The sequence below is a fragment of the Vipera berus genome, assembly GCF_964194415.1.
Source record: "Vipera berus genome assembly, chromosome: 6".
NCBI lineage: Eukaryota > Metazoa > Chordata > Lepidosauria > Squamata > Viperidae > Vipera > Vipera berus.
The window spans coordinates 90768602-90781264 of NC_138208.1; the positions used below are offsets into that span (position 1 = coordinate 90768602).

General features: G+C 50.6%; 2 protein-coding genes across 2 annotated transcripts in view; one reads left to right on the top strand and one right to left on the bottom strand.

The window, feature by feature from the left end:
* Nucleotides 1-1753, top strand: part of LOC308669589 (interferon-induced protein with tetratricopeptide repeats 5-like) — a 5602-nt gene extending 3849 nt beyond the window's left edge. The window contains exon 2 of the mRNA XM_081330360.1: nt 1-1753. This exon is cut by the window's left edge and continues 1102 nt beyond it. Within this exon, the coding sequence (XP_081186486.1) occupies nt 1-207 (207 nt within the window). The 3' untranslated portion in view covers nt 208-1753.
* A 1906-nt stretch (nt 1754-3659) lies between these two features.
* KCP (kielin cysteine rich BMP regulator) overlaps nt 3660-12663 on the bottom strand; it is a gene marked incomplete at its 5' end in the record, with an annotated part of 60329 nt that continues 51325 nt past the window's right edge. The window contains 9 exons of the mRNA XM_081331910.1: nt 3660-4185; nt 4832-5138; nt 6410-6574; nt 8069-8170; nt 8306-8417; nt 9304-9476; nt 10114-10256; nt 10556-10658; nt 12207-12295. Of these exons, the coding sequence (XP_081188036.1) occupies nt 3968-4185; nt 4832-5138; nt 6410-6574; nt 8069-8170; nt 8306-8417; nt 9304-9476; nt 10114-10256; nt 10556-10658; nt 12207-12295 (1412 nt within the window). The 3' untranslated portion in view covers nt 3660-3967. The remainder of the gene's footprint in view (nt 4186-4831; nt 5139-6409; nt 6575-8068; nt 8171-8305; nt 8418-9303; nt 9477-10113; nt 10257-10555; nt 10659-12206; nt 12296-12663) is intronic.

The following is a 12663-nucleotide window of genomic DNA, read 5'->3' on the forward strand; positions in this document are numbered from 1 at the left end:
CGCAAGAAGGGGCAGAGGCAGGCAGCGCTGCGGGCGTACGAGGCCTGCTTGGAGGTGCCGGGGGACCACCCTCTGGAGCAGAAGCAGCTGCAGCAGCAACTGAGAGAGCTAGCCAGGGCCTTCCGTTCTGAAGGCGAGATGGAGCAAGAGAGAGCGGTCCAGCGTCTGCTGCGCAAAATGGCAGCAAAGCGTTTGGCCCCTCGTTGAGAGGCAGGATGCGCCCTGCTCTGACGGGAGCCTCCCCAAGGAGCCAGCCCGTGCTGTGTGGCTGCTGTCCCCTCCCAGCCCTGAGCTGCTCCTTCCTGGGTGGTTGTTGGAAAGGAAAACGATGCTTGTGACCATTTCTCCCCTCTCCTCTTACCTTTTGCTCTTTAGCGCATGAATAATCCGGGGTGCACACCGGAGAATTCTACAACTCTCTGCTAGTTACGTACAATATTGGGCCAGGCTCTGCATGTCAGCGCTTAACACCCATCCGAGGATGAATTAAGGAGGATCTAGTTAAGGGCTTTCCAAACTTGGTAAATTTAAGACTTGTGGACTTCGACTCCCAGAATTCCTGAGCTATTCTGGCTGAGGAATTCTGGGAGCTGAAGCCCACAGGTTTTTAAGTTGCCAGGTTTGGAGACACTCGATGTAGTTCACCAAACTGGAGTGCTCTGTATTTCGTGTGCCAGATACTAACCGTCGCCTTGCCTATTTAACTTATATGCAGAGCACATCATGAGAAGGGCAGGGCTAGATGAATCAAAAGTTGGAATTAAGATTGCCGGAAGAAACATCAACAACCTAAGATATGCAGATGATACCACTCTAATGGCAGAAAGTGAAGAGGAACTAAAGAGCCTCTTGTTGCGGGTGAAGAAGGAGAGTGCAAAACCTGCGTTGAAAATCATTAAGAAAACCAAGATCATGGCATCCGGCCCTCTCAATTCCTGGCAAATAGATGGGGAAGAAATGGAGGTAGTGACAGATTTTATTTTCCTGGGCTCCAAGATCACCGCAGACGGGGACTTGCAGCCAAGAAATTCAAAGACGCTTGCTCCTGGGGAGGAAAGCCATGGCAAATCTAGACAGCACACTAAAAAGCAGAGACATCACCCTGTCAACAAAAGTCCGTATAGTCAAGGCTATGGTCTTCCCAGTTGCAATGTATGGCAGTGAAAGTTGGACCATAAGAAAGGCTGAGCGCCAAAGAATTGAGGCCTTTGAACTCTGGTGCTGGAGAAGACTCCTGCGAGTCCCTTGGACTGCAAGGCAATCAAACCGGTCAGTCCTAGAGGAGATCCACCCTGACTGCTCTTTAGAAGGCCAGATCCTGAAGCTAAAACTCAAATAGTTTGGCCACCTAATGAGAAGGAAGGACTCACTGGAGAAGAGCCTCATGCTGGGAAAGGTGGAGGGCAAGAGAAGAAGGGGACGACAGAGAATGAGGTGGCTGGATGGAGTCACTGAAGCAGGAGGCGTGAGCTTAAATGGACTCCAGAAGATGGTAGAGGACAGGAAGGCCTGGAGGAACGTTGTCCATGGGGTCGCGATGGGTCGGACACGACTTCGCAACTAACAACAACAATGCTTCTGCCCCTGTTAGGTAATTTTTAGTCTTTTGTTTGTTTTATAAGCATACCTTCTGATAAACTTTCTGCTTTCCAAAGTTGCTAATTTCTTGATTCTGTTGTATTTTGTTTTTAATGCCCTGCACTCCTCTGTCCTTATGGGGTATTTGACCACAATAAAGACTGGGTTGCCGTAAGTCCGTTATCTTGAGGTTATTTTTCCTGCTCTTTTACTCTTCTCTAAGTACAGGTGCTTAAACCCATCCACGCCAAATATCCAGTGGGGATTATTGGGGGACATGAGTCCTAGGAGTGTGCCCCAGATTGTGTGTGTGTGTGTCGGGGGGGGGGACTTTGAGAAATCATCCCTTTGCAGTTATCAACTGCACGGAAATGTCTATGCTCACCAGCGCTGAAAATAGGCTTACTTTTAAAGATTATTTATTCCAGGCAGGGGTATGTGGGGTGCCCGTGGGGAGGCAATTAGCACCGTGGACAGAGGGGCCTGCTATGCCCTCTTGAGGCCTGCTTGTTCACGTTTGGTGGCCAGAAAGCTAAATGTTAGAGCTTTGGTTATGCCTTGTCTCCTCTACGGGTGTGAATCCTATACTCTGTACTGTCCACAGATCACACGAGAAATTTCACACACACATACACACTGCCCCATCCTCAGCATTTGTTGGCAAGTCATCCCTAACCTGGGGGTCTTGGACAGCATGGTGACCACCAGCCTCGAGCCCCTGATTATTGGCACCTAGATGAGACGGATGGGAAACATCGTCGCGATGGATGACCACCGTGTGCCTTGCCACTTGCTCTGTAGGACGTTTCTCAACCTTGGTTGCTTGAAGATGTTTGGACTGCAGCTTCCAGCCCTGGCTGGGGAATTCCAGGTGTTGGTCTGCACATCTTCAGGTGACCAAGGTGAACAAATACTCCTCCAGTGGGTAGTGAGAAGAGAGCAGAAGGTCAACCACACAAGCGCTACAAAGACACTGTGAAAAAAATCTTACCCTACCATCACATTGAAGCTGCAGCTGACCGTATCTGCTGTTGAGCCCTGAATGATGAAGCCTCTGCTGACTTTCAATAACCAAAAACCATTAGAAAAACTGTAAGTGGGGTGACTGAATCACCTGACTATAGTACTACAATGGACTTCCATTGTCCCCATTGGGCTACACCGTGAAGAATGGTTGCAGGAATTGGGTATGCCTAATCTAGGAAAGAGAAGATAAAGGGTGACATGATAGCGGTGTTCCCGTAGTTGAGAGGCTGCCACGAGGAAAAAGGGGGAAAACCTATTTTCCAAAACAATGAGGGCAGGAAAAGAAGCAATGGATGAAAATTAACAAAGGAGAGAAGCAACCAAGAACTAAGGAGGAACTTCCTGATAGTGAGAACAATTAATCAGTGGGAAGTTGTGGGTGCTCCATCCCTGCAGGTTTTAAGAAGAGACTGGACATGGTGTAAGATCTACTGCTTGAGCAGGTGATTGGACTAGAAGTCCTTCAAGGTCTCTTCCAACTCTGTTATTCAGTTTGTTGTAGTCAGTAAGGTGACAGCCTAGAAACCAGGAGACCGTGATTTGTAGACACAACTTAGGCATCAAACCAGCTGAGTGATTGTGCGGATGTCTGATGTGGGGACCCCCACCCCTACTACAATTACCAGAATCCTCAGACTATGTGGCCAACAGCTGCTAGGTGGCATCCCTCATATATTGTCCAAGAAAGTGTCCCAGCAAAAATCCAGATTGGTTGAAAGCACAATCCAGAGTTTGCCAGCAAGAGGGCCAGGAGCCCTTCCAGATAGCTCTGGATTAGGTTGGTTAAATGAGAAGGGCCCAATTTGCTACCAAGGAGCGCTTTGCAATTGGACAATAAAGGATTCGTATTTTCCCACCAATCTTGTTAATGGAAGGTGAAAGCAGTTGGCAAAGAAGTGTATGTGTGTGTTTGTGTCTCTGTGTAGATATGTACGTGTGCACGCTTGTGATTTGACCCTGAAGGCCCAGGAAGAAAAGGGATATGGATGGAGAATTGTGTGTATCTCTGACCTGCAATGGAACCCAAACAAGACAAATCATGAACTTTTCCCAATTATTTGGTTTTGCATCATTAACTATAGCTCATCATTCAAACTTGCCGTTTTGTTCTGGAATGTGCCGTGGAAATCCTTTGCACGTTTTCGCCTCATTCATGACGACCGAGGTCCAGAATGTTCAGACACAAGAATCCATGACCAGGGGTAGCTTCTACCCTTGCACGGTAGCTGCATGTGTGAACCTGTGTGTTGTGTTTCGGTTGAGCGGGAAAGGAGTCTCCGGAATGGCGTTGAAGCTACCTGTCCAAGGATGTCCCAAAAGGGAGTGAAGGCCAAGCAAGATAGCTCTCCAGAGATGGCCCAGTTCAGAGGGTGCCGTGGATGATGGGAGGACAGGCCTCTGGGAGGATGCAGTGGGCCTGGTGCTCTACCAAACCTGCTGGGCACTGGCAACCTGGCACACAGGGCTTAAAGCAGTGGGACTCCAGCACCCCCAGGGGTATAGCGTGGTTGAAGCAGGTCTTGGGGCAGGGAGGTCCACACTCATCGAAGACGTAGCCCCGCTCTTGGGGACAGCCCACCGCTGTGAAGAAATAGAGAGGTGGGGGATTAGGAGCAGGAAGGAGGGAGGGGCCAGGTGGGATAGGACTGTACCGCTCCAGAGAGAGGCAGGCTGTACCATGTACTCCGTGAAGGATGAAAGTTTGAGACAAGACTAGGGCAGGGCCAGACTCAGGGAGGGAGGGAGGGAGGGAGGGAGGAAGGAAGGAAGGAGGGAAGGAAGGAAGGAAGGAAGGAAGGAGAGAGAAAAAATGAAATCCCACTCCTGTCTAGCACCCATGATATTACCTAGCTGGGTAATGAAATGTCTGCAAGAAAACAACCAAGCTCCGAGAGCACCGAAGACCCCACAATCCTCCTCCTCCTCCCCCTCCCTTTCCTCCTCCTCCTCTTCCTCCCCCTCCTCCACAAGCACTCCTGTCTAGCACTGATGATGTTACCTACTTGGGCAATGAAAGGTCTGGAAGAAAGCAACCAAGTTCAGAGAAATCCAAGGACCCCACTGTTAAACCCTGAATTACAAATACTCTGTCGATATTTCTCCTCCTGTCAGTCCCACTGGACCACACCGAGTCCCATCCCTCTTTCATTCGGCCCCCAAACACTGCCCCCCCCACAAAAGACCAAGCGGGAGGCACACCCCGTGCCCCAGTCCACCACGTTCTCACCGCAGAGGGTAGGTGAGCGCCACTGGACCATCACGCCAGCGTGGCGGCACTGGCTGGCATAGGCCTCCAGGACCTCACAGAGGCAGTTGTCCCAGCCCGCAGCCCCGCAGGCGCAGAGGTCGTAGACGCAGGAGGCGAAGAAGGGCTCTGGGGGCACGGCAGCATGGCACCGCTCAAAGGCGGTCGACTTCAGCACCTTGCAACGGGCATTGGCCTCTTTGCGGGAGCGGTACCCGGCCCCTTTGCAAGGATCTGCATCCAGAGCGTCGGCGCAGCGGTCGGAACCGGTAGAGTTGACATCGGCCACCTGGGAGAAAAACATCGCGTGGTCTGCAAATGCCTCCTTGCTCCGCTGGGTTGGAAGATAGAGCGACTGCCTGGCGTGGGGATGACGTCCCGAGGATAAAGGGCCTTTCAAGGGGAACGGTGCTGGTTTGTGCAATTTGGGAAACGGGTGGATTGTCAGGAAGAAGAAAGTGCATCGCTGTTAATCTGGAGCTGGAACTAATTTAAGACTGTCCAGATGTCCAGAGTGGCATTTCTCAAGCTTAGCAACTTTAAGATTGGTGGATTTCCACGCTCAGATTTCCCCACCCAGCCTGGATAGATGGATTCCCTTCCCTTCTTCCCCTCTCTTATTCTTCCCTTCCCTTCCTCCCTCCCCTTTCCTTCCTTCCTTCCTTCCTTCCTTCCTTCCTTCCTTCCTTCCTTCCTTCCTTCCTCCCTCCCTCCCTCCATTTCTTTCCTTCCTTCCTCCCTCCCTCTCCTTCTCTTTTCCTTCCCTCCCTCCCTCCCCTTTCCTTCTTTCCTTCCTTCCTTCCTTCCTTCCTTCCTTCCATCCTTCCTTCCTTCCTTCCTTCCTTCCTTCCTTCCTTCCTTCCTTCCTTCCTTCCTTCCTTCCTTCCTTCCTTCCTTCCTCCCCTTTCCTTCTCTTTTCCTTCCTCCCTTCCTCCCTCCTTCCACTTTCCTTCCTTCCTTCCTCCCTCCCTCCCTCCCCTTTCCTTTTCTTTTCCTCCCTCCCTCCCTCCCTTCTCTTCCTTCCTTTCTTCCTTCCTTCCTTCCTCCCTCCCTCCTTCCACCTTCCTTCCTTCCTTCCTTCCTTCCTTCCTTCCTTCCTTCCTTCCTTCCTTCCTTCCTTCCTTCCTTCCTTCCTCCCCTTTCCTTCTTTTCCTCCCTCCCTCCATCCCCTTTCCTTCTCTTTTCCTCCCTCCCTCCCCTTCCTTCCTTCCTTCCTTCCTTCCTTCCTTCCTTCCTTCCTTCCTTCCTTCCTTCCTTCCTTCCTTCCTTCCTTCCTTCCTTCCTTCCTTCCTTCCATCCTCCCTCCCTCCTTCCACCTTCCTTCCTTCCTTCCTTCCTTCCTTCCTTCCTTCCTTCCTTCCTTCCTTCCTTCCTTCCTTCCTTCCTCCCTCCCTCCCTCCCTCCCTCCCTTCTCTTCCTTCCTTTCCTCCCTCTCGCCTATTTTTCTACCTTTCTCCTGCTCTCCCTCTTCTCTCCCTCCCTCGTCCTTCCTCTTCCTCCTCCTTCCTATCTCCTCCCTCTTCCTCCCTCCCTCCCTCCTCCTCCTCCATTCTGTCTTACCTTCCAGCTGTTCCCAAAAGCTGCCTCCGACACGCTCAGGTGTCCTGACCGCATCCTCAGGTCGTCCTGGGGGAAGCTGTTGAAGTTGCCGCAAAGTCCACACAGGCGCCCTTTGTATGTTCCGGGCACGCTGACTTCCAGATGCGAGCGGCCGTTCCAGAGCACCTGCAGGTGAGCAAAAAGACCAACGACGTGCCGTATCCGGGGCACGAAGGAATGGATTTGCTCCCTCTTGTCTCCCGGAGTGAGAGCAAAGCTACCACCTACAAGAAAAGACTTTCAGGCTAGACATTCCTGAGCTGTTCGTCGGCGGAACAGGCTGCCACATGATGGGGTGAGGTCTCCAAAAGGAAGATGACATTCTGGTGGATCAGACCCAGGAGGGTGGACTAGATGGCCTCTACGGAATCTTCCAAGTCTACATCAGTATGCTTATAGGTAGTCCTTGAGTTACGGTCATAATGGAGCCTGCCTATCGTGCTCTGCAATTTATGACAGTCATAATATGGTCATTTTATGAACTCTTGCGTGGTGGTTAAACAAATCCAGTGGTCGTAAAACAGCCATCGTGGCCCTTAAGTGAACCAGTGGCTCGCTTTGGGCAGTTTTGCAGAAAACCAGAAATAAAGGCTGGCTTTTGGCAAATCCGTCATCACGTGACAGCGGGATGCGGCAAATGGCCCTGAATGTTGAGTGCCCAATGTGCACTCACGTGACTCTGAAGGGACGACCGTCGTAACTTTGAATCGGAGTCACACGTAGCCCCAAGATAGGTCCCTTGTAACTTCAAATGGCCGCTAAGCGATCACTCACAAATTGAGAAGGACTGTTCCAACCCCCCTCCCATTCCTACTGCCTTCCTCTCTCCCACAGACAGATCTAGTCTGAAGCCGAGTAAAGCAGTAGAACAGAATACAAAGTTGAAAGGGACCGTGGAGGTCTTCTAGTCCAACCCCCTGCTTAAACAGGAGACCATGTATCATTCCGGACAAATTGCTGTCCAATCTCTTCTTAAACACCTCCTGCGTTGGAGCACCCACAACTTCTGAAGGCTCCACTAGTTGATTGTTCCCACTGTCGGGCAATTTCTCCTCACTTCTGGCTTGCTTCTCTCCTTGACGAGTTTCCATCCGTTTCTCCTTCTCCTGCTTTTTGGTGCTTTGGAAAACACCTTGACCTTCTTTTTTCTTTTTGGCAGCCCCTTAAATACTGGAAAACTGGTATCCTGTCGCCCCCAGTCCTTCTTTTCGTTAAACTAGACCAGGGGTAGGCAACCTTGGCTCTTTTATGACTCATGGACTTCAACTCCCAGAATTCCTGAGCCAGCCATGCAGAGGGGAAAGGGACAGGTTTCCAAGCTGAGCAATGCTGGCTCAGGAATTCTGGGAGTTGAAGTCCACGAGTCATCAAAGAGCCAAGGTTGCTTACCCCTGAACTAGACATACCCAATTTTACCCAAAGTAAAACGTGGGTGCCCCCGTAGTGTTGGTGAGCAGAAGATGCCAGCGACCAAGATGGGAACATCTTGGTAGGGTCCTTGTATACCTTTTGCTGAGTTTCCCAAATGACTCAGCCCCCAGCTTGCTACCCCTGATCGTTGGGTACCCCCACTCCCAAGAGTTGCTTGTGGGGGCAGAGGGCACCTTCCTCCCTTGCTACCTTGACGCCGATGTTGGTGTTCAGTAGCAAGGTGCTGCCCTTTGGGTCCACAGAGAGGTGAGGCTCCTTCAGGAAGGGGAGGGTGACGGTCCGGGAATCCACCTGCAGAGGGAGATAAGCATCACCATCTCTGGGTGAGGAGCTGGATCTCGCCTGCCACCCTCCTGCTGAACAGCCCTGAGCCTCTGAATTATGGGGGGGGGGGAGAAGGAGTCACCGGCCCTTTGTCCACCTCACCATGACCACACCATCCTGTAGCAACTGCACCGTGGTGTCCCCGATCAGCACGGTCACCTCCTTAGTCCAGGACACGCCCAGGCGTCCACGATCCTCATTGGTCACATGGATGCTGATGGCAGGGTGGGGGATGATAGGGTGGGGGAATAATCGGAGAGTTATTTTGGGCACCGTGTCCAGGAAAGGCTGCCACTGCTCCTCCTTGCAAGCCAGATGGTAACAAGCATCCAAGCTTGTTTGAAATAGTGGCGAATTTCTGTAGCTTGGGCGTAGGAAGAGGGTGGAGGTTCGTTCTCCCGAGCTTGTGGGTCGGTTTCCGAAGGTTTCGTTACCAGGCTAGGTAGCATCTTCAGCGGAGTTGAGGGGATGTCAGTGTCGGTGCTCTTCTGTTGATAAGGGCTTCAGGTGTGGGTGTGTCAAGTGAGGGTCTTCTGATGGGGTCAGGTGTGAGTCATCAGAGAGAGGCTTGTGATGGGTCTTGTGATGGGGAGGTTACATCAGGTTGGGGTCAATGGGAAATGAACTGCTGGTGGGAGTGGGGGATTGCGCGGGATGGTTGAGGATCAATGCTGTCTCTGCTTGGCTGGGGGGCTGATTTGGATTCGGAGGGGTTTGTAGGCTGGTTGTAGGTCGCAAAACATTCGGAAACCAACCCACAAGCTCGGAGAATGAACTTTCACCCTCATCCTGGCTTGTGGCACGGTACTCCACAAGCTGGCTTATTTTTGCAGCATCCAATCTGAGTTAGTCACTGGGACCAAAGGTTTTTTTCTTCCAAATTTTCAAGCTGGTGCTGAAGTCCATCATTTGGGAACTTCAACCCTCTTGTTGTGACTGAGACCAATCAAGAATATAGTTGCAACCCCTGTCATGCTGGCTTCATGGGCTGGCCTACCTAGAAGGGGTGATGTCTGGCAGAAAGAACAAACTTATTCCTACCCTGGCCCTAATTTCAGAGAAGACTGGAAGAGCTGGGCACGGAGAGGAGGGGGGCTCACCTGAAGTCCCCCCCATGGCAATCCTGGGACAGGACGTACATGCAGCCTCCCTGGAAGTGGATCATTTTGCCGTCGAACGTCCGGTAGTGGGGGTCACCAAAGGCCACACAGGTGGCGGGATGTGGGACGCAGCGGGGGCAGCACACGCCAGGGATCAGGGCCGGAGTCTCATCCTGTCAGTAAAGAGCAATGCCCGGAGTATGTGAGTTCCATCTCTTCCACTCTCCCTGCTCCAGAGATAACCCGGTCTGCCCAGCAAGGGGGAATGGTATTGGACCAGTACAGGTAATCCTCGGCTTACAACCACAACCGAGCCGAAATTTCTGCTGCTGAGCGAGGCAGTTGTGAAGCGGGATTTGCCTCACATTTGATGACCTTTCTTGCCACCGTTGTTAAGTGAATCACTGCAGTTGTTTTGTTAGGTGAACCTGGTTTTCCCCACTGACTTTGCTTGGGAGAAGCTCGTAAAAGGGGCTCACGTGACCCTCCCCCTCCCCGGGACCCTGCAACCGTCATAAATGCGAATCAGTTGCCAAGCGTCCGTAGTTTGATCACCTGACCACGGGGATGCTGCGAGGGTCGTTAAGTGTGAAAAACGGTCCTAAGTCCCTTTTTCCCCAGTGCTGTTGTAACGCTGAATGGTCAGTAAATGAATGCTTGCAAGTTGAGGTTGTAAGTTGAGAACTACTGGTAAGCGGGCCCTCCTTGGAGATTGTGGCAACCCCTCCTTGAACTGGAGGGAACCCCAGTGGGGGACACGCTTTATTTCACACACACACACACACCCTGAGTCCTCTCTCTTCAACTCACCGCAGCACAGGCCGATGGGGAGCAGCGTTCACGACGGCAGTGCACCTGATTGGAGACACAGGTGCAGGAGGTACATTCGTCCACCTGCCAGCGCTGGCTGGACTGGAACACCTGGCTCAGGTGGGAGCAGTTCTGGCTGGGATCTGGGGAAACAGATGGACAAGGGAGGGGGGAGAAGGTGCCCTTCGTTTCTGCCCCATAGTCACCGCGGTTGGATTCCCACCCCCAGCTCACCCGGGAGGAGTTCCACTTGGTGAAAATGCATTAGCTGAGCTTGAGGGGGGAAAAAATCAGCATTTTTCAAATTGTTTTTGCAAAAGGAAGCACAGGGTCTTAAGAGATCAGAACACAACTATCAGGGAACACTAAAATGTATTTGCCAACAGGGACGCGCAAAACAGCCAAAACCCTTTTCTAGCTAAGTGTCTTTTTATTTTCTTACCTTGGCACTCGGCGCAGCACTGGCCTGGCACCTGCGTCTCCACCAGGCCATCCTGGCATACCAAGGGCAGGCACTCCTGGATGTGGCACTCGATGTGTCCCAGCTGCGCACCAAATAAGGGAGCCGAGGTTAGATCGCAAAGTTGCGTGTCTCGGAGACACCAGCCTCAAAACTGTGTTGCCGTCCAAAGTGGCATTTTTTTTTCAGGATGTGGTTTCCCCCCGCTTAAACCTCTCTGGGTGGCGTTAGTGATGGCAAAGCAGCTCCATAAATAAAATGCCAGCTATGAAAGAAACACGAAATCCACAACTATGGCCCAAGCCTATATGTTCTTGCAGGTAAGGTGGCTGGCCCTGGGTTCAAATCTTCACTATTCTTTTGCCATTCCCCAAGGGATTAATTTTCACCTTCAGTCTTATTCTTGGTAAAAACGAGGATGGGAAAACAGGTCAGTCCTCGACTTACAAAAGTTCATTTAGTGACTGTTTGAAGTTACAACGGGCCTGACTTATGACAGTTTTTCAGACTTACGACCACTGCAGCATTCCCATGGTCAAAATTCGGATGCTTGGCAACTGATTCATATTTACAACAGTTGGCGCTTCCTGGGGTCACATAATCCCCTTTTGTGACCTTCTGACAAGCAAAGTCAATGGGGAAGCCGGATTCATTTAACAACCAAATTATTAACTTAAAACCAGCAGTGATTCGCTTAACAACTGTGACAAGAAAGGTCGCAAAATGGGGTAAAATTCAGGTAACAACTGTCTCGCTTAGCAACAGAAATTTTGGGCTAAATTGTGGTCGTATTTCAAGGATGACCTTTATCAACATGGACTAGAAACTTGTGGAAATGAGAAATACTGCCAATACCCTTGGTAATTACAGGGAGTCCTCGACATATGACTGCTTACTTAGTGACCATTTAAAGTTATAGCACAGCTACCTAGAACTACTTATGACCCAGATTCAAAAAGGTCTGATGGCAACTGGTCTGCATTTATGATCATTTGCAGTGTGCCATGTCAAGGTAATGATTTAAAAGCTAACCAGCTGATATAATGTATGATGTATGATGTAATGTTGGGAATGACTCAGCAGGGTCTGTGTCTCTTTAAGAGCCTTGTATAAAAGGTAAGACTCCGCAGATGTGTGCTCTCTCTTCCATTTTCTGCTGTAACTGCTGTGTGTTGGATCCTGCTGTATTAGCACGTGTATGTATATTGTTCCTGGTGTACGATATTTTAGATAGTGTAAGATAAACCGCCATTTAATATAGACCACTGTTTACCGTGTTTAGTCCTGGGTTATCTCAGCGCAATAAGACTGTGCATGCTCTGACATGCCATGATCATGTGATTCCAATCTACAGCATTTTTCACTGAAAACCCAGTTTACACTTCAAAAAACATGCTTTGTAGACAATGGATCCATTTAACGACTGTGCTGTTCACTTAACAACTTTGGGATTTGCTTTGCAACCATTGCCCGTTCACTTAACGATCTGCTGCAAAAATGATGTAAAATCCGGCCTGATCATCCACTTCGAGGAGCAGCAGGACTCAGGATGGGAATTCTGGACTCAATCAATGTCGTAAGTCAAGGGACCGTGCAGGGTTTGGGTTGAAAGGGGCGGGGGCAAGGTTCTTACGTGGCACGAACAGGACACGCAGCTGTCCACGCTGTCCTTCCAAGTCTCCCCGTCAGGCACGTGCCGGCCGTCAGGCTCAGTCACGCATTCTGCAAAACGAATCATAGAAGAACAGAGTTGGAAGGGACCTTGGAGGTCTTCTAGTCTGACCCCCTTTTCAAGCAGGAGCCCTATCATTCTGGACAAATGGCTGCCCCCTCTCCCCCTTCCTTCCTTCCTTTTCCTTCCTTCCTTCCTTCCTTCCTTCCTTCCTTCCTTCCTTCCTTCCTTCCTTCCTTCCTTCCTTCCTTCCTTCCTTTCTCTTTCTTTCTTTCTTTCTCTTTCTTCTTTCTTTCTTTCTTTCTTTCTTTCTTTCTTTCTTTCTTTCTTTCTTTCTTTCTTTCTTTCTTCTTTTTCTTTCTTTCTCTTTCTCCTTTCGTTTTTTCTTTCATTCATTCTCCGCCTCCCTCCCTCTTTT